The sequence below is a fragment of the Juglans microcarpa x Juglans regia genome, chromosome 1D (genome assembly GCF_004785595.1).
Source record: "Juglans microcarpa x Juglans regia isolate MS1-56 chromosome 1D, Jm3101_v1.0, whole genome shotgun sequence".
NCBI classification, from domain to species: domain Eukaryota; kingdom Viridiplantae; phylum Streptophyta; class Magnoliopsida; order Fagales; family Juglandaceae; genus Juglans; species Juglans microcarpa x Juglans regia.
The window spans coordinates 5395839-5416422 of NC_054594.1; the positions used below are offsets into that span (position 1 = coordinate 5395839).

General features: G+C 35.7%; 2 protein-coding genes across 3 annotated transcripts; one reads left to right on the forward strand and one right to left on the reverse strand.

Annotated features, from left to right (window-relative positions):
* Positions 1-12503: 12503 nt before the first annotated feature.
* On the forward strand, positions 12504-13770 carry LOC121268676. Its single transcript, XM_041173018.1, has 3 exons — positions 12504-12703; positions 12831-12904; positions 12991-13770. Exons 1-3 carry the CDS (start codon positions 12673-12675, stop codon positions 13636-13638), a joined length of 753 nt encoding a protein of 250 aa, XP_041028952.1. The 5' UTR covers positions 12504-12672; the 3' UTR covers positions 13639-13770.
* A 4447-nt stretch (positions 13771-18217) lies between these two features.
* LOC121266914 (zinc-finger homeodomain protein 1-like) lies at positions 18218-20252 on the reverse strand. Of its 2 annotated transcripts, none has more exons than XM_041170775.1 (2): positions 18884-20252; positions 18218-18694 (listed from the first exon to the last, which is right to left on the reverse strand). In XM_041170775.1, exons 1-2 carry the CDS (start codon positions 19571-19573, stop codon positions 18659-18661), a joined length of 726 nt encoding a protein of 241 aa, XP_041026709.1. In that variant the 5' UTR covers positions 19574-20252; the 3' UTR covers positions 18218-18658. The 2 variants fall into 2 exon arrangements, with proteins under 2 accessions (XP_041026709.1, XP_041026701.1); XM_041170767.1 differs by having other exon boundaries at positions 18853-20246.
* Positions 20253-20584: the final 332 nt, after the last annotated feature.

Here is a 20584-nt window from a genome sequence, read left to right on the forward strand (position 1 = left end):
CTTCCCTCAAAACGTGTTTATAACCAACCTGGTATTTTTTTTTTGATATCAAAACCTTCAAACTGAAAAAAAAAAATGAGACTGGATGTATCCGATTTTGTAACCAGGGTTCCGGCTCAAATTTGTTTTGCGCTGGAATCCGAAATCGGAATCCGGTTTCTCAAGTTCTGAACTGGGTTAAAAAAAACTCATCTCAAATGAACAGTCCTAATAATTAAGTTACCACATTATCTTAAATTTTATGAAATTAAAATCATATAAAACATCCAACTTAATTTATAAAGGATGTTATAAAAAAAATTATAAAGGATAATGATATACTAATAACTCATTTTAAATCAATCTATGTAATTATGATATTAAGGTGATACTTCGAATTGTAAAGTCACTCTTTATTATAAAATAAGAAATAATAGTTGTAGTCGTGAGTGTGCAAGTGCCGCGTAATCACTTTGAAAAAAGTGAATAAATACGGAACCCACATGAAAAAATAATAATTTTTTAATAGCAGACTTTATTATTTTTCAAATCAACTGCACAGTACACGATATTTACATACTCCACAGCTATATGTAACATTATTCTTATACAATAGATCTATTGGATCTAATGAAATTATTTCAGCTTATAAATTTATTTTTATATAATTTTTTTTATATATGTAGCCATTCTTTTAAAAAAAAAAAATTCAATTACCCTTTATTTTAAAAAAGAAATCAAATAATTATATAATCGAAGGGACAAGTCAGTGACAGCGTGACTTGAAGACAAGTTTAAAAGGAAGGGACAAAAGTGATGTCACGAGAGAGTATTAAAATAGTAATTGAAAGTCAAACAATAATTGGGTAACTATATTAAAAGAAATGAATGAAGTGGCATTGGCTGCAGGCACACACTAGACAAGACATGAACATGGGATAAAAGCGATGCTCGTGGGCGCACGCTTTGAATCAGCAAAAGTGAGAATTATTTATTTTAATCCTTTGACCTTTTAAGAGTTCGACAAGAGTTGAAATCATTTCTGCATAACATTGCTGCATAACATGATATATAGTAACGAATAATTATAACGTTATCACTCTACTATCATCTATTTATTATTTATTTATTTTTAATTTTTAATTTTACTTAATAATTAAAGAAGTGTATATTAATAAAATTATATATTTTTTAATTTTTTTAATAATAAAAATATGTTAAAAAAATACTTTTAAAAATGATAAAAAAATAAGATAATAATTAAAATATATTTAAATAATAGATAAGTAGTAATAGAATAGCAACATCATCGCTATCCTTTTCTCTACTGAATACACAGTATATTTCAAGACAATTCGTTCGGTTATTAGTCAAGAGAAAACAATGGCGCCGAATACTCTTTCCTATTTCATTTCGTCGGCTTATATAAAGTGTTCAGGGACGTGGTTAGGTAGGTTACAATATCGACTTATTCGCTAGAAATCGGATATGAGGAGCTAATTATATCTCATTTAGGTATAAGAAGTGTTTTACTTTATCTTATCTCATTTTATTATTATAATTTTTTTAAATTTTTACATAAAATATAATAAATAATTTAATTTTTTTAAATTTCAAAGTAATAATAATATTAAAAAATAATATTCTAATAATATTTTATTCAATTCTCAACTTTCATCTCAACTCATCTTATTTCAACTCACTATCCAAACTGCACCTAAATGACGCAAAGTCATATCAAGTTGGGTTTGATTCACTAGGAGGACTCAATACAAATTGGAGTATAAGGTAAAATTTAAATAAGTCATTCATAATAATAATATAATAAAATATAAGTTATTATATTGAATATTTTTCAAAATTCTCAATAAAATTAGGTTTTATTTAAAATTCTTAAATAAAAGTTTTTTTATTTATAAATAATACACAAGTTAAGATGAAGCCTCATTATAAATATTGTACATCAATTAATTAGCAAGATCTTAAAAAAATTTATTTAAAAATATAAATTATTCATTGTATTAAATATAAAATTTAGTATCACGGGGCATGACACACATTAAAATTTAAAATAAAAGCATCCTACTTTTATTTTTGGGTGCTTGGTATAGGGTGGAACCTTAGGCAATGACTCAACTTTGGGTCAGCCTTGTGTGAGCCATAACTTAGACCTCAGTTCTACTTTTAAGTGAATCCATCTTCAAATTTGAATCAAAGTGAATCCATCTTCAAGTTTGAATCAAAGATTTAGTATATGCCAAACCACTTAAGATCGTTATTCAATATATCTATTAACCTATCAGTGGCTTAGAATCAATATATCTTTCACGAAATTGAGTTTATCTTGAGGGAGTGCATGCAATCTTTTTACAGATATTAATCGATTTCACTTTGATAAAATTTTCATTTAAAGGTGAAGATAGTGTGTGGAAAAGATGAAGAACAGATGAACAAATCACCTTAAAAATGATAGCATCCAACCTATCAACCAAGAAACTAAAAGAAATCAAGAAGCAGGAAACAAGAATTGGGAGAAAGTTTTGTATTTATTGATAGAATGAATTAAAATGTAGAGACTAATACCTATCCTTTATATACAAAGAATATTGCTAATATACACGTGTTGTAATAATAAATAATCTTGCTAGCTAACTTGTTGACTCATATGTACAGATGTCAACACTCCCCTCAAGATGGAGTGTGTATATTGATCACACCCATCTTGGATAGGAGATATGTAAACTGTGGTGAAAACAAAGCCTTTGTAAAGAAATCTGCTAACTAATATTTTGAGTTAACATGGAGAGTACGCAAGATGCCATATTGAATTCTCTCCCTAACTAAATGGCAATCAATTTCAATGTGTTTCATTCTCTCACGAAACACTGGGTTAGTCGCTGTGTGTAGAGTAGCTTTGCTATCACAGAAAATCAAGGCTGGTGAAGTGTGACTAATACCAAAATCCTTAAGCAATGTGATCAACCAAGTTGATTCACAAGTTGTAGAACCAAGAGCTCTGTACTTAGTTTCAGTTGATGATCTTGACACAATGTTTTGTTTATTGGACTTTCAGAAAATAAGAGATTCATCCAAGAAGACATAAAAGTCAGTAACCGATTTTCTTGTTTCAGGACATGTTGCCCAATCAGAATCTGTGAATGCTTTCCACTGTAAAGAGTAAGAGGTAGGAAGAAATATACCCTATCCTGGAGTGCCTCTATATATCTTAATACCTGATGTGTAGCATCCAAATGAGCTTGAGCAGGTTTATCCATAAACTGAGTTAGAACATGAACAGAGAATGCCAAATCTGGTCTTGTAATAGTTAGGTAAAGTAACCTTCCTATTAATCTTCAATAAGCAGTTGGATCATCTAGTACACCAGAATCTGTCATAGTGAGATGCAAGTTGGAATTTATAGGAATTTTAGTTGGTTTACAGCCAATAAAACCAGAATCTGTTAGTACTTCAAGAGCATAGTGCTTTTGACAAATAGAAATGCCTTTAGATGTTCGAGCTCCTTCCAATCCAAAGAAGTATTTCAATTCTCCAAGATCTTTAATCTTGAACTTAGTGTGAAGAACATTCTTGATGTCTTGTACTGCTTGAAGGTCATTGCTTGTTACAATTACATCATCAACATAAACAAGTAAGACAAGAAATGAACTTGCATTGACTTTAGTAAATAGAGAATAATCATACTTGGATTGTGAAAATCCATGGTTCAAGAGATAACTGGATAACTTGTAAAACCATTGACGAGAGACTTTCTTGAGTCCATATAAGGACTTAGTCAACTTACTCAACTTACATACCCCATGTCTTCCCCTCATTGACATAACTTTGAGGAAGTGTCATGTATACTTCTTCATCCAAATCTCCATGTAAGAATCTATTATTTACATCTAATTGATATATATACCATCTTTTTGCAGCAGCAATAACAACGTACATTAGTGAGATTAACAACTGGAAAAGAGGTGTCAATAAAATCTAACCCTTCTTGTTGTGTGTACCATTTAACTATAAGTCTAGCTTTATATCTTTCAATAGTACCATCTGACTTATGTTTAATTTTATACACCTACTTACAACCAATGTGATGCTTATCAGGAGGTAAATAAGTGAGAACTAATGTATGATTTTCTTTAAGAGCAGCTAACTCAACTGCCATGGCATCATGCCAGTGTGGGAATTTGATAGCTTGATGATAAGATTTTGTTGCAAAATTTGAGAATAAAGCAACTGTATAGGCTCGATATGAAGGAGATAATTTGGAATAAGAAAAATAAGTAGACAAAGGGTAATGAGTACTTGCTTTGGAAGAAGCTGGAGCAAGAGAACTATGATCAGATGAAGAACTTTTGAGGTTGTAGTGATATTGCTGCAAATAATTTGGTGGATGTCAGTGTCTAGTGGATCTTCGAAGAGGTTGAACAGTATCATTAGTAGAAATAATATCTAGGGAATTATGATCGTGTTGCGTATTTGTAAAAGATGGTGAAACAGAATCTGTTGTATGATCTGAAATTGGAATTGGAAGAACAAAAGATTCCAAAGGAACAACAGGTGAGGACGAGGATGTGAGAGGATTACTTTTGTAGGGAGACACTTGGTCATGAAAAATGACATCTCGAGAAAGAAAAATAGTATGAAATTGTAAATCATAATAAAGTTTGTATCCTTTTACACCAAAAGGATAACCAAGAAACAAGCACTTTCGTGCTCTGGAATCAAATTTGCTTCTATGAGCAGAAAGTGTACTAGAGAAGCAAAGACATCCAAAGACTTTGAAATGAGAATAGGAAAGTCTCGTAGAGAAAAGTAATTCATAAGGAGACTTATTACAAAGAAGAGGAGTGGGCAATCTATTGATAATGTAAGCTGTTGTTAAGATACAATCATCCTGAAAACATTAAGGCAGGTTTGCTTGAAATCTAAGGGCTCTAACTACTTTTAATAAATGTCTATGCTTCATTTTCACAATTTCATTTTGTTGAGGAATTGCATTACAACTCCTTTGATAGATGATTCATTTAGAAGCATAATAACTGGTCATACTAAATTTTAGACCATTATCACTTTGAAGAGTTTTAACTTTAGGATTGAATTCATGTGTTTTAACAAGAGCAAAAAATGAGAGTAACTTAGGTCGAGTTTCATATTTATTCTTCATCATATAGACCCAAGCTGCTCATCTAAAATTATCTACAATTGTAAGGATGTAATGAAAATCTCCTAAAGTGAAAGTAGAGAAAGGACCCCATATGTCACAATGAATGATTTCAAAAGGTTCAGTAGTATAGCATTACTTAGAGGAAAAGATAAACAAGTTTGCTTTGCATAATGACAGATATCACAAACGTTTAGACAATGAGAATTAATAACAGTCTTGTTTATTTAACAAACATTGTCTAGGAAGTTATGGATGTCCTAGGTGATAATGCTATATGTCAAAGATTGTAGGATTTGAAATAACTGTATTAAGAATATTGGAAGCAGAAAATACACTTTTGGAAGTAGAAGAAACACTAGAAACAGTAGCATCAATTACATCAAATGTTGATGTCTTGTATGGCAGCAAGTAATAAAGTCCTTCTCATTCTTCACCCAAACCAGTTGTTCTCCATACACATAGGTCCTAAATGAAGCAAGATTTATTTAAAAAAATGATAATATAGTTAGTAGAATGAACAAATTTACTAACTGATAATAGATTGAATGGAAAAGATGGAACACATAGAACATTAGTCAAAATTAAGGAATCAGAAATTTTAATTGTGCTTATGTGTATAACGCTTACTTAGTGACTATTAGGGAGTGTCGAAAAGATAGCATGAACAGTTGAAAAAGAGTTTAAGAAGGAAACAAAATTGACCATATGATCAGTTGTACCAGTATCAATGATCCAAGGTGCATCGAAAAGTTATGTATCAACTCTATTGATTAATGATAAAAAATGATCAAAATTGATAGCAATAAAAATGATATGCTGAGAAGAGCAAAATATACTTGATTGGTTAAGAAATGATTGGAAATTTGATTGAGGATTTTGTTGGGTACCTACTTGGTGAACCATAACATGTTTATTTGAAGATTTGTGTAATTCAAGCATTGAAAGAAGTTGTTGACACTGTTCTTGATTAAATGGTAATGAGGGTCCTTCACAAGTTTGTGACTCCTGTAAAATAATGTCAGAAAAAATTTCATTGACAAAATTAAGTCTAGATCTTGTAGGCATGTAACCCGGAGGATACTCATGAGGCTTATAGCATCTCTCCTTGGTATGCCCCATCATACCATATGACTACACATTGGCTTTGGTTTTGAAGAAAACTTATTTCTTGGAATAATTTTCTGAGAACTTTGTTATTGAGTAGTAGAAATCAAAGCAGTAGATTAAAGACTCATAATTTTTCCATTAAGATGAATACCACTTTGTCTTTCTTCTTGCAAGATTAAAGAAAATACATTGTTTATATCAGGAAATGGATCTATCAACAGAATCTGAGCTTGAACATGTGTAAACGTGTCATTAAGTCCCATAAAAAAACGCATCACATACTCTCGTTGTCGGTGTTCAAGAATAGCTTATAAGACTTCACAAGTACAATTTGTTGCATAACCACAACGGGGCAAAGGCATATAGTTCATCGATTCATACCAAAAAGTCTTTAATCAGTGAAATATGCACTTACTGTGAGATCTTATTGTACCAAATCTCCAATTTGCTTCTAAATGTGAAAAATTTGTGGGGCATTAGTTTGTAAGTAACGTTGAAGCAAATCACACCAAAGCTCTCAGCTTGCTGTCTTTATATAGATGCAACTGGCCGCTATTTCTTTCGAAACTGAGTTAAGTATTCATGAGAAAACCATATCGTTGCACCGTAACCAAGCATTATATGGAGGATCAGACAAATCAGATGGTAAAGCCAGACTTTCATCGATGAAATAGAGTTTATTCTTGGATCTTAAAGAAATTCGCATTGATCGACACCAAGTGTGGTAATTATCTCAAGTTATTGGTTGCATAACCAACACAATTCCAGGATTATTTGCATTGTTGAGATGATATGGACTCAATTAATCATCCGTGGGACTAAGAGAAGACACAGGGGAAGAAAACACCATCAGTGGTGATCAGATTGCTCTGATACCATGTGGAAAAGATGAAGAACAAGTGAACAAATGATCTTAAAAGATGATAGCTCCAAGCTATCAACCAAGAAACTAAAAGAAATCAAGAAGCAGGAAACAAGAATTGGGAGAAAGTTTTGTATTTCTCGATAGAATGAAGTAAAATGTAGAGACTAATCCCTATCATTTATATACAAAGAATATTGCTAATATACACGTATTGTGATAATAACTAATCTTGCTAACTAACTTGCTGACTCATATGCACAGATGTCAACAAAGTACCACATTATCATAGTTCTCTCAACACGAAGGAACTACATGAGTGATAGTACTGCTAATTAACTCTTTATAACTCAATTTCATCTTAACATGTGAAGTAGAACTGCATTCAACTCATCCACTTTATTCCTTTTATTTAGCTAAAAAAGGTTCTCAGGACAAAAAAAAAAAACTAATAATTTTAGGCCAATGAAAATAACAATACTCTGGCAATATTATCATTGACATCGCTAAAGTGAACTAGCTTATGCACCATCTGATATAACCAGTCGCATCAGTGACCAGTTAAATAATCTTAGATGTCATCAGATGTCTGATTACAGATGGTACCAAGATGTTTTTATTTTCAAAGTAATGCTTCGTGACGATAGCCAGAAGCCTTACTGGAAGGAGAAATTTATTGATGGTTTACCTCGCTTGTTTGCTTACAAAGTAAATGATGAACTTACTATTGCTGGGTTTCTTAATTATGACGCATACACCTATGGTGATATTTGTGCAGTAATCAAGAAACTTGGTATTAGTATGTGTAATGATCAAAGAATGCTTTGAGAGCAGATGAGAAATAGCAAGAAAGCCAAATACGAAATGGGAACATTTTGTGAACAATTTGGACTTCCTGCTATAGCTCCCTAAAAAAGGAAGCACAAGTTTTCTAAACCTCATGGTGGTATTAGGAGAAAATCCCGTGATGAATTTTATAAGAAAACTTACAAAAAACCATTTTCTAAGCCATTTTTTAAGAAAAAGAAATCTAAGGATTCTTGTCAAGGAAAATGTTTTATTTGTGGCAATCCAGGACATTTTGCTGATAAATGCCCTCAGAAAGCCAAAAAAGATAAAAAATTGAAAAAGAAGCTTAATCAGTTGAATATTGATAACAATGATAAAGAAGAATTATTTCGACTCCTAGAAATAGCTTCGTCTTCACCATCTGATATAACCAGTCGCATCAATGACCAGTTATATCAGATGGTGTGCCAATAAAATGCTTTAAAATTGTGTAAATCAAAGTATTAACCAAGACAGCGGAGAACAAGGAAAAGCCAAAGCTGACTGAAGAAGAAGAGAATGAAGGGAATGGAAGAAACAAGATATATTGCACAAAGATTAAATTATGCAAGCACAAAATAAACAGGCAGTTAAACCGGCCATATGCATGTATGAGTATACAAAATTAATTGTAATAAACATATAAGGTTTAAAATTAACAAACTTAAAGTAATTACAGGTGCAAGGTAGTGCAAATTTGCACTTACAGAAATTAAGGTAAATAAGGAGACTCAAGAACAGGTAGAGAAGGTCAGAGGTTTTATCTCGAGTGAGTTCTGGTTTAAGTTCTGCCTTAGCTCAGAACAAGGCTCTCTTTTTATAGCGTAAGGAGTTCCTGTTTACAATTATTAAACTAAAACAGTAAATCAATCCGTGAGTGAACAGTGAGAACTATTTAGTCACAGGGCTCATGGTATCATCATTGTGTCTTTCCAGCTGTCCTCGTGGGCGGCTGCTTTGGGCGCAAGATGACAAATTAGAATTCGGTCATCTCTGTGTCTTCCAGCTGTCTCTGTGGGTAGCTACTTTAGGCACAGAGTGACAATTATCTCAAAGAGGACTATGGTGGGTTTTCTTTGAACTCAAGTAGTAGTCAATCATCTTCTAGTTTTGGAATGCCTTCTGAATCATGACCAAATATATTACTGTACGAAGCCTTTGAGGATGCTTCTGAATTCTCATCGTTTTCAGAATTATCACTTGTAGACTTAGACAGTTATTGCTCCAACAATTTTATTAAATCTTTTTTACCAAGTCTGTTGAGGATATTATCTTTAGCAGACTTAGAATATTTCTTTGAGGATGAGCTGGTAGCTTTTCCTTTTGATGAAGCAGTTGGTGAATTAGGGGCCCGAACTATCAGGGGATATTCGGGGACTGGTGAACCAGATTTGATTGTTAGGAATTCCTTCTTATCTTGTAGGTCAGAAGCGACTTGAGGAAAATTTTTAATCATCTGGTTGATTACTTTTTCAGTATATCCAAACCTATCCCACCATTTTGTGAAATAAGCTCGGTCAATTATATCAGCATTTTTCTCATAAGTCCATTTAAAGATCCACAGTAGTTTGTAGTTCTTGCAAAAATAGAACTCATAAGGAAACATCTATGAATGCCGGTTTAGTTTTGTACCAGCAACTTGTTGATAAAATGTAAAAGCTCTGACGAGCTGCTCAGGGAGATTCTGCGGAATTAATCCGAATTGGTCCCACCATTGGAGAAACCAGTAAGGGAAAGTTCCTTTGAATCTTGTATCAAAATTGATGAACCATGAATGGCTCATATCTGGTACCTGAAAGAACATAAAACGTTTCCAGGCAGTTATGTAATCAAAATAATTATAGCTCAGTGCAGAGTCTGAGAGTCTTTTGGGAGTCTATGGGTTTGTTCCCCATTCGGCCTCGGTCATGACTCGGAGTATATAAGCACTGTGGTAAATTAATTTGGTGGAATCATTCTTATCATAAATGGGTTTTATGACAAGAGAGTTGGTGAGAATCAAGATACTGGAATAGTACTGGAGATTTTTAGAGGAATCTTCAGGTATCCAGTGGAAATTAGGGGGAAAATAGGAAGAGGCTATTTTGAACAGATCTGTTAAATTAGAACGGTTAGGTTTTATATGAAACAGATGAGTAATGAATGGCTTCTTCAAGTATTCAGATTTTCCTTTTGGGAGGAAAAACTGGGGGGTAACAAAGTAGGACCTTTTGATGCAATTGCTTTCGCATATGGATCAAAAGGTGTAGAAACCGTAGACGCAAAGGTCGCCGGTTGCACAATTTTACCAAGAGGTGTGAATCTATTGGCAATATCCAGTTCTGTTGAGGAGACATTGGGCACAATGGAGGATCCAGACTCATTCTTGATGAGTTTTATACTGGGTATTGGAGGTGGGGGGTTCACTCTCTGTTTCTCTTTTCCTTTCTTCTTGCTTACGCTCATGGTTGGGTGTCTGCAAGAACTCTCTGGTAAGAAAATCAGGGATAGAATTATCAGTGCCTTTGATGTATTCAATATCAAAATCAAAAACACTTAAAATACATTGCCATCGTGCAAAAATATGTTTTGATGCAATGTTTTGAACATCTTGTTCTAAAATAAATTTAGCACTCATGCAATCAATACGAAGTAAAAACTTCTTGTTTAACAAATCAGATTGAAATTTAGAAATATATAGTACTATAAATAAAATCTCTTGTTTAATAGTACTATATTTTTCTTGTACAGGATTCCAGGTTCCAGAATGGAAACGAACAATTTGTTCAGAAGAACCTGGTGAAACTAATTGCTTCAGAATGCCACCATAACCAATGTTTGAGGCATCTGTTTCAACGATTTTAAATGAATCAGAAGTGGGGATACCAAGGCACGGAAGGGTCTTGACATGTGTTTTGATTTTTCTCACTATTTTAGCATGGATTTTTGTCCAAGGAGGAGGATTTAAAAGGAGTCGTTTGAACAATGGACGACATTGTTTCCTCATATCCTTGTAGAAATCAGCAACATAATTAAGAGATCCTAAAAATCTCTGTAATTGATTTTTGTCAAGAATGACATCAAGGAATTTGTCGGCAAAATCAATGGCTCTTTGAATGGGTCTGATTTTCCCTTCAGAAATATCATAACCAAGGAATCTGATCTTGGTTTGGAATAATTTGATCTTTTTCGCAGAAACGACAAGACCATTGTGTCTAATGATGTCTAGAAACGAATTCAAATGTTTCCAGTGTTCATCAATAGATTTAGAAAAAACAAGAACATCATTTATATAGACAATGGTAATATATATATATATATATATATCACCTGTTTTAAAGAAATTAATTAATAACGTCTGTTTTTAAGTCCATGATGTTATCAACATTTATTATTGTGAGTATATTATAGGGGTTGAAGTTTTGAACTACTCACTATCTCTAACTTAAAAATCTAAGTTGACTTTATAAACACAACTTTAAACAATAGGCCTGAATAATATTAAGTTTATAACTAATTAACAATTAAAAGTTTCTAACTTTTTCCTCAGTATTTTCAATTAAGGTTGCTATAATCACACATTGCAAGTTGAAAATTTAATAATCAAATCAATTTGATCAATCCATCAGTTGAAGTGTGAGTTTTTCTCTTTACATTTTATTCACCTTCTTAAAAGGATCAAGATCCTATAAAGTTCATGTTGTCTGAATTTTAAGATCTAAAATTAGGATAGATATATAAACACATGAAGTGTGCACTATAATATAATTTATAGCCTTGTGAATATCTTGAATAATATTAATAATCAATAAATATTGTAAGAATTATTTGATATATTTATCTCTCTCATACTTTAAACCTTAAAGTTCGATAGATTTTAATGGGTTTTAATCCACCTTAAAGTTTAAACCATTTTGTTATGTAAATCATATGAAAATGAATGTTCATCAGTTGAACCAATTTATTCATTGATTTAATTGAAGGTTACTAAACTACCCAATAAGCCAATAGATATAAACCATGTAAATTAAATTTTATATGTTAAGATTTTTTTGAAAAATGATTTGTATAGTCTTAATGTGTGCAAGCTCTTCACGGTCTATTTGAAAAAGAAAAGTAGGCATACCTAGGATCAGCATGAAAAATTCCACATTTAAATGATGGGTCTCAAGGTTTAAACATTTTAAAACTATATCTAGAGTTATTAATTTGTTCTTAATTGGGCAACAAACTTCCACAATCCTATTTAAAGCATGGCATTCTCAAAACAAATTTGATGTTCTGAACTTCTAAACATTAGCTGAGCATGGGCCAAGAAAAGCCCAAAAGAATAGAAACATGTAGTGCTCTTCAACAAATTACCTTGTTAGCCCATTAATGGAAGTGTAACTATCCATACACACACATCAAACATGTGGGTATGGTACCCTATTTTGATTGTGCTTTAAGGGCAACCCAAACGTACCCCTGTTTACTTCCACGTAAAGCACTATTTATTTATTTATTTTTAAATAATAATATCAAAATTAATTAACTCCTATGTCGGGCAGAGACATTTAGCGCCTAAATTTGAATAAGCCAACTGAAATAGCGTCTCTAACGGTCATTGTTTCCCTAAAACATCCTCTTATGTCCCCTTCGTTCCAACCCTGCCACAGGTCCCATTCCCAGCAGTCCAAATCATTCTACTAGGATTTAAGGGAGTTGAATTTCCTTCACAGCTGAAAGCATATGCTAGAACATGGCCGAGTACAACAAAGCAGATATACTTGGTTTTATTAAGTTTATTTTCATGGCTATATATCAGTTTATTTTCCTTCTAAATTCTTAATTAATTTTAGTTTCAGTTCTGTTCAAGATTTTTACCGGCAACAATAATTTCCTTTATGGGTTTTGCAGATTTGTCTGTTCTGTCATTAGGGGAGGAATCAGATTTGAATTCTCATAGCAATGCATGGCATGATGAACCATTGGTAAATTAAAGATTAGTTTTTTTGTCTTAAATTACTGATTGATATATGATAACTTTAACATTCCTAGTGTTGACTGAGGTATACAGATTGATGTTAAAGGAACTAGCCATTCAAGGACGACTAATGTCCTGAAAGGCCTGAGGGCTGCCATGTCAGAAGAGGAGCTAAGGATTCGCAGTGAACTAGAGATGGAGATAGAAAGAGATTTGGAAGAAGAAATCAAAGATGGAATATACCGTCATGCTCTCAGATTGCACCGACTGTATCAGCAGCAAAAGGAAAGAATTGCAAAAGAAGGACCTGGCCAACAAAGAAGGAATAATCAAACACTTCTTGAAGTGAACATAAGCATAAGAATGGAAGGAGGGACCAAAATTGAAATAAAAGAGACCAAGAAAGAAGCTCATGATCATCATCAGGAGAAGGGTCGGCCTCGGACTTCTAGATCAGAAAACATGAAACCATTTCTGCCGGTTTCTAATGGGAAGAAGCTCGATTGGGTGAGGAGTCTCCGATTCAATAATGCAGGTCCGGTTGCCATTGATAGATCATCAAAACATGGCAGCTTACATCAGCCTAAAACACCAAGCAACAACCGTTGCTGCTATGATCTCATGAATCTTGACCTTAAAAATGGCAGGAGAATTTGCACTACTACTACTTCTGCCTTGGGGCCGCCCAAGGTCCGTGCGAGTGTTGATAACAAAGTACTTGAATTGGGATGGAAAAATTGACATATTTTTTGCTTTTCTGATTTGAAAATTATAATAACAAAATACAAATATTGTTACGTGTGATTTTAAGGCATGATGCTGTTATTCTGGTATTAATTGTAATAAGCATATTGGTGATTAAGAAAAAATGTTCTTTTGGGCGTTCCAGCTGAGTTTTATTTATGATACATTGTTAAGAAGTGGGGCCATATATATATAAATATATATATATATATATATAATTTGTGATCTTGGCACATGATTAGGCAGAGTGCTCTAGCTAGCTCCTTGAGATTTAAAAGTAATGGCGGCCTTGAAGATGGGAGAAAATATTAAAAGAACATTGAAAATACATGGGGTCTGAGAATTACAATCATGAAGCATGGCAATCCCCATGGAATTTATAAATAACCCAACTTTGTATTGTTTTCCCAACACTAATTGATTATAACCTGCAAGTTGGCGTGAAGGAATTTCTAGAAGTTTGAAGAAAACAAAAGGCTGCATGAGGGGAAACCAAAAAAACAGACAAGAATGAGAGATTGCAGTTGTTGGAGTCTGACCAACATGATCTAATAATGTGAGGGGGTGAATACAAAGTTTGGGAGACAAAAAGATGAGCTGGAGAAGCTATTATTGGCCGGCCATTGCTGGCTCACCATGGCCTGGGCGCTCGATCGGGGAAACATTTGAAACTAGTGGACCTACGCCTGGGTAGTGTTGCTTTGGATCTAACCTTGTCTGCCAAAGAGCTTGAGGATCTCGTGCCTTATATATACAGTCTTTGGTCCATACTTATGATGGGTGGGAATTAAACGTCCCGGCCGCTTCGACCACTGACAAATTCATATGGAAAAATGGAGGTTTTCATGATGCTGATCAGGTTTATAAGGTTTTGCATGTTCAACGTATTCTACAACTGATCATCAGTGAACACCCGGCCTACATGAAGAGAATTGTTGGGTTTAACTTTAAAAGTACTACGCAAAATATTTATGTTAAATTAATTTAATGATTAATTTTAGAAGATTAATCATGTCCATTAATGCAAAAATTAAACTCAAGGCAGAAGCAGTACGTGGTCTTATATAAATGTTTTATTTATATAGATATCCACCAACTTTTGCCACAAAACACACCAGGCGCGCAGTAGTACTTTCCGAGATATCTACGTTTAGGGTATGCTGGAATTTAGAACGACCAAGGGTGGGATTCAAAACATATGGGGATCAGTTGGGTCACCAAACAAATTAAAACATGTCGAATTGTTAGACAAGAATTGATGTTGATGAGTAGAGGCAGCATGAAGTTGCCATGTGTACGTGGGCCTGTGGCATCATGCACACAGCCATGCATTGCAAATAGTGGAATCACACAAAAAGCTCACTAGCTAATTGCATCGCTCCCCCCTCCCCTTTAGACCTTAAATTGAGTAGGGACGACAACGATGTATGTTATAGTCAGCTCCATCCGGCCGGATTCACAAAATATTGGCGTGCCATTGAAGAGTCATAGTCTTTCAACTGTCAAAAAGGGTATAATCTCTCTATGGTGCCCAAAGCCATCTCCTTTTCCAACTTTTTCCTCCCAATCCTGAAGTTTTTGCTTTCAAAAAGGAGGATAATCCAAACGAATCTCATCATCAGGCCCCCCATCCCACCCCACCCTTCCTCTTTCGGCTTCTCCCACATATTGTCATATACATGTGTGCTCCCTGACTCATCTAGGAATATTGCCATGTTTATGAGACTTTTTTAGTATACGAGACAATTATACAGCAAGATATTAAGAATTTGCATATAATTAATGATCGAGAAATGAAAAATCTTGCGTATTTTGATACATCTATAGGCCGTACTATGCTTATGTATATATCATGTTATTAAGAAAGATACAAGCTTGGAGAAGATTGATCAGCCGCAAAAAGAAAAGCTCATTTTCATGTCCGAAATAAGCATTTGCTATTTTGCGGAAAATATTGATTGCAGGTCAGCAGGATTAATTGAAATTCAGTCGACTAAAATCTAGCCATGGTTTTGTGAAGCAGCCATGGTGACTGGTCGTACAAGCATGTCGTTTTTCTTGTCTATCATGAGCTAGAAACATCATGACCAGCTAAGTTTTCATTTCAGTTTCAGCATATTATATATATATATATATATATATATAGAAGATCAGATATATATAATAATATTAATGGTAATAAACAGTGCTAGCTCCAAGTGTTTGGGATTTGGCGTACAGCCAGCATTCAGTGTCCAAATCAGGAATCCATGCATACATGATCATGATGAGTAGACCGAAAGTGAGAAACTCAAATATCACTCATGCTCAACAATGGAAAATGCGTCCAGTCACTGAAATTGACGCATTTCATAAATCATGATGATCTGTTTTTGTTTTTGTTATGATGAGGGGCTATCAGAGACATATTGATTCAAGTTATTAATGTTAATCAAATGTCCGTAGACATATTATATGCAGTGGTTTCCCAGAAACCAAACGAATTAATTTTACAGAGCTTTTCGCAGAGAAGAATGGAATTAGTCATTAAGATCAATAAATAGAGATCGGAAATTAAGAAGAAAATATCTATCCCATATATACATAGATCGATCGGCCGTGTATAGCCATGGGATCATGATGCTTAGAGGATTATGCATCGAATTGAATACTAAACCCTAGAATTATTCAACTCTTTATTCTCTCTCTCTCCCTGGTATTTGGTCCTCTCCTTTCACTGATCATTGGTCATTTTGGATTACTTTTGAACTTCAAACCTTACTGATCTGAACTCTTTTCAAATGGCCAAATTAAGTATGGGAGTCAGTCTATCAGATTAAGCTTATAGATGCTAGAAACAGGATGGGTTTATACAAACTAACTGTCTGATGCAGCAATCTGCGCCCTTTGACCAAGATTTAAAAATCTGGAGTACCCTATCTCTTATTGGCAGCTTTAACTCATGATACCGCATGGGTTTCCCGGCCCCCAAAGAAGCAAAGCATCTTCTGAAGAGCATTCCTTGCAGATGAGCTTGGACTCCAGAAGCAAACAATCAATAAAAAAGTATATCTTGCTATGAGAATGAAATATCAGAACCTATGCATATAGAACTAGCTAGTAAGAGAACCCAAGCCAGGCACATCTCTCTCTATTGTACCCCAAATAAGGAAGCAGCCTGCAGGTCCCCCCCCCCCCCCGGCGAATCCTTCAATATCAAGTTGAACCGTGACTGGAGGAGAGTGACCTTGGCTACCCCCCTTAATCAGTACCATTGTTGAATAAATAACTTAATTAGAAAAACTTCGTTCTGAGTAAAGGAAAAAGTTGGGGAAACCGAATTACCAAAATGATCAAATTAATTAAATGGGTGCTGATGAGCATGAAATAAACCCATGCCTTATGGAAGAAGATAAACTAGATTAGTAAGAGAATCTTGGGATCTTAGTGGATCCTACACCAAACGTACGCTGAACCTTCGAGTATGGTAGTGTTTGAAGAGTTACAGATCATAAAAGCTGTGTCTGCATGTGTGCCCCTCTGGTATTTTTTTATAAGAACTTTTCCTGCTGCTGAAGTGCCCACATGTTCCCTTTGAAACAGACTATATTGAAAAAGAAAAAGAAGAGTAAATTTGAGAAGCTTTGGATGATTGGATCTATCGAATTTCTCGATCATGAACTTGGAGTTGAGTCTCCTTGAGAGAGATGATATAATATTAAAAGTTGCTAATACCATGATTTGCTTTCCCAAGATGAAAAAAGAAGAACAAGTAATATTAACCATTAAAAAATAAATAAAATAACATCAAATAAAACAAACCTATCAGTTCTTCCTTCCCAAGGTGACCCCATCAATGATCAAACATCTGGGTTCGACCATCACCACATGCAGGAGGGGCAGATCATATGATGAAGCAGATGTAAAATATTAAAAATTTATAAAAACTACACGATTCCATGTAATATGTTTAAAGACTTAAATGGAAAACAGGAAAATGAATGATCAGTGTGTGCAGTGACGACTGCAAAAGTTAATGCATTATTTGCAAGAAAGAGTGGAGACTTCTGCAACAGGGACAGACCAGGAAGGGAGGTCTCTGAGAGACAGTGATCAACCTTTGCTTCTTCCATGATCATTTAAAGTTGGCCAAAGTACCTTCAGAAGAAAAGATGCATAAAAGGAGAAGAAAGAGAAGAAGAAATGAAAGGAAGCAAAGGTTCTGGAAACGCATCGATGTAAAAAGCCCAAAGCATATGCATCCACATTGAATGGAAGTCGAAGCTGGATCTGTGTTGAAAAGCATAAGAAAAAGGAAAAGGCCAGACACTCATTCAATACCATCAATAATGCTTCTAACAAACATCCCCATACCCTTTATTTCTCTCTTTCCCTCTCTCCCTCTTCCAGAACTGAAACGAAAAGTTGGGTTAGTAATTAATGCTACGCACATACTCGAGTACACGTCGAACGGAATGTGTAACGGAAAATGCAGGTTGGCACACGTTTGTGGCAGAGAGAGAGCTGGCTTCCAACTGTCTGAGATCACACAAACTTACAAATGAAAGTTCAACTTCAAAGATAAACGAAACAGACATTAGCTCCAATGCAAGTCCTCATTCCTCCAGATGAACAAAACCTTACAGTCTCATGTACAGATGCATGGAAATAAAAGAAACTTGAATTGAAACCAAATGTATCTTACTATAGCATCCGTAGCTCATACCACTAGCGCCATTACAGCGCGTAGCAGATCATGTAGATAAACCAAAGATTTTTCATTCACTCATGAAATGAAAAAGAAATTAGCTAGCCATCAATAATAGTCTACTCTGATCGAAGTTGACGACATCCATTCAAACACCAGCACCACCTCAATCGATAACACAACCCCCCCCCCCAAAAAAAAGTAACCACGAAAAGAGAGGAAACATGACAAGGAGAACCGAAACCCTAAGAACCAACTAAAATCCCAAGAAAGTAGCGGAATTTCTCAGCAAAGTCAGCAACACAATTTCCCACTTCCGTTTCCTTCAAATCATCCCGTACCACCATTCTTTCTTTCAGTGCACAGCTAGAGAGAGAGAGAGAGAAAGAGATTAATAATAGACAGAAGAACAAAACGAGGCCCTTCTTTGTAAAAATCCTTCAATGCTAGGCTTAGCTACAAAAGAGATTTTTTTTTTTTTTCCTTTGGTTTTTTTTTTTTCGGTTCTTGCTAGGGCTTCTTACCAAGTGTGTGCTTGTTATTGTGCATCCACACCTTGAGAACGTGACGCTTGACCCCGGTCTCATTACAGAACTGCTGCACCACGGCCTCGTCGTGCTTCTGAATCCTCCACCCCAGACTCTCCGCCAGCCCCAGCATCTTGTCCTTTTGCTCCTGTGTGAACTTGGTCCTAAACCTCTTCTTCGACAACGACCCACCTAATCCCCCACTTGGATTTGACACGTCCTCCTCCTGGTCTTCCCTGCTATGACCCCCTGAAGTCGACGGCAGCGCCAGCGGCCTGTGCTGCTGCGGAGCTACGTGGAGGTACCCCGACGGGGTCCGATAGAATGGAGAGAATTGAGGGTGGTGTGGGACCTGCAGGTAAGGGTCAGCAGCACCGATAGCGGCAACGGGGTGTCCATCGGTCTCCTTGCGGTGGAAGTTGCGGTGGCAGTTGCAGGCGGCGCATTTGAGGGCATCGAGCGTTCCTTCCACTCCGGCGGGCATAAATTCGCCGCAGCCGTCGAGCGCGTGCCCTCCGATGCCGACGGCATGATTCTTCAGGCACTCCCGGTACCTCGGCCTCCCCTTCTGCTGCTGTGCAACGGCTAATTCGGGTCCGCCTACTCCTCCACCGCCCGAACTCTGCATTTTTACGCGACCCGAGTTTCCCAGCGAGTCGTAGCTCGCGCCGGCCAGCTCCATCTCTTCCACGTGCTCCTCTTGATCCTCGAACTCCATCCCACTAAAATTTTCTCCAAAATAATTTATGTGTTATTTATATGACAGGTAAAAACAAGAAGAAAGCAGAATCACCACCACCGCCACCAAAGACGAGAACTTTTTTTTTTCCTTTCCGGGTTTTGACTATATTCTTAAACCCCCAGAGAAAAGACGAAGCTGAAGAGAGAAGATAAGAGGAGGCGAGAGAATGTGGCCATGAATTTCCCACTCTGCAGAAAGAGCTGTCTCCCTTCAAAGTCGCTCATATACTTTTCCGGTTTCTGAAACCCAGCTAATTGGGGTCTCTTTCCCACCCCACCTCCCTTTTCCACCCGCTATTCCCGGTAAACCGGTGAGTTTCACCTTCTTGGTGATGGAAGTAAATGTGTCATTCTCTCTTTTAATTTTCAACTAAGGTAAAAAAAAAAAAAAAAAAAAGTGAAGAATCAGATAATTGGGTGTGGAGAGATGGCTGAGACTGTAAAATTCAGAAGAGGGAGTGGTTTGTGGTACAGTCTGCAGCACAAGGGACTGGACTCGACTGGAGGGCAAAAGAGAATCCGAAATATATATATCGTCTCTTCCTTCTTTTTCTTTCTGTAACTCCACGCGCTGCTCGGCGCCCATGGACCAGGATCAGGACTAGACAGTAAAACTAAAACAAAAACCCACACCTCTCTGCTTTTTAGCTGAATCGTTTTTATATATATGGTGGCTGAAACCATCTCTGGGTCATATGTGTGCTCCCGCGCATTTCTGTACTGGACGGAACGAACTGATCAAGGTGGGACCGGCGGAGAAGGTGGGAAAGAGGTTGCGCGTGGGGTTGCGCGTGGAGGTATTTGTTATGTGTTTTGAGAGTAGTGGGGGTCAGAGTACGGTGGGGGACATGGACATGGAGGTGGACGATGGGACACGGACACGGAATTACTTAGGAAAAAATAAATTGTCGGCATTTAAGGCTGCGACTGCATACGTGCGCTCGTCTCAGACATGGCTGACGCGCTCTTGGCGTCAACATGCATTTAA

Bases quoted from the DNA above. Each gene is read 5' to 3' on its own strand.
- LOC121268676 (XM_041173018.1), top strand. From the start codon at position 12,673: ATGGCCGAGTACAACAAAGCAGATATACTTG. The intron at 12,704-12,830 runs GTTTTATTAAGT...TGGGTTTTGCAG, and splicing joins CAACAAAGCAGATATACTTG to ATTTGTCTGTTCTGTCATTA. The intron at 12,905-12,990 runs GTAAATTAAAGA...TGAGGTATACAG, and splicing joins CATGGCATGATGAACCATTG to ATTGATGTTAAAGGAACTAG.
- LOC121266914 (XM_041170767.1), bottom strand. From the start codon at position 19,573: ATGGAGTTCGAGGATCAAGAGGAGCACGTGGAAGAGATGGAGCTGGCC.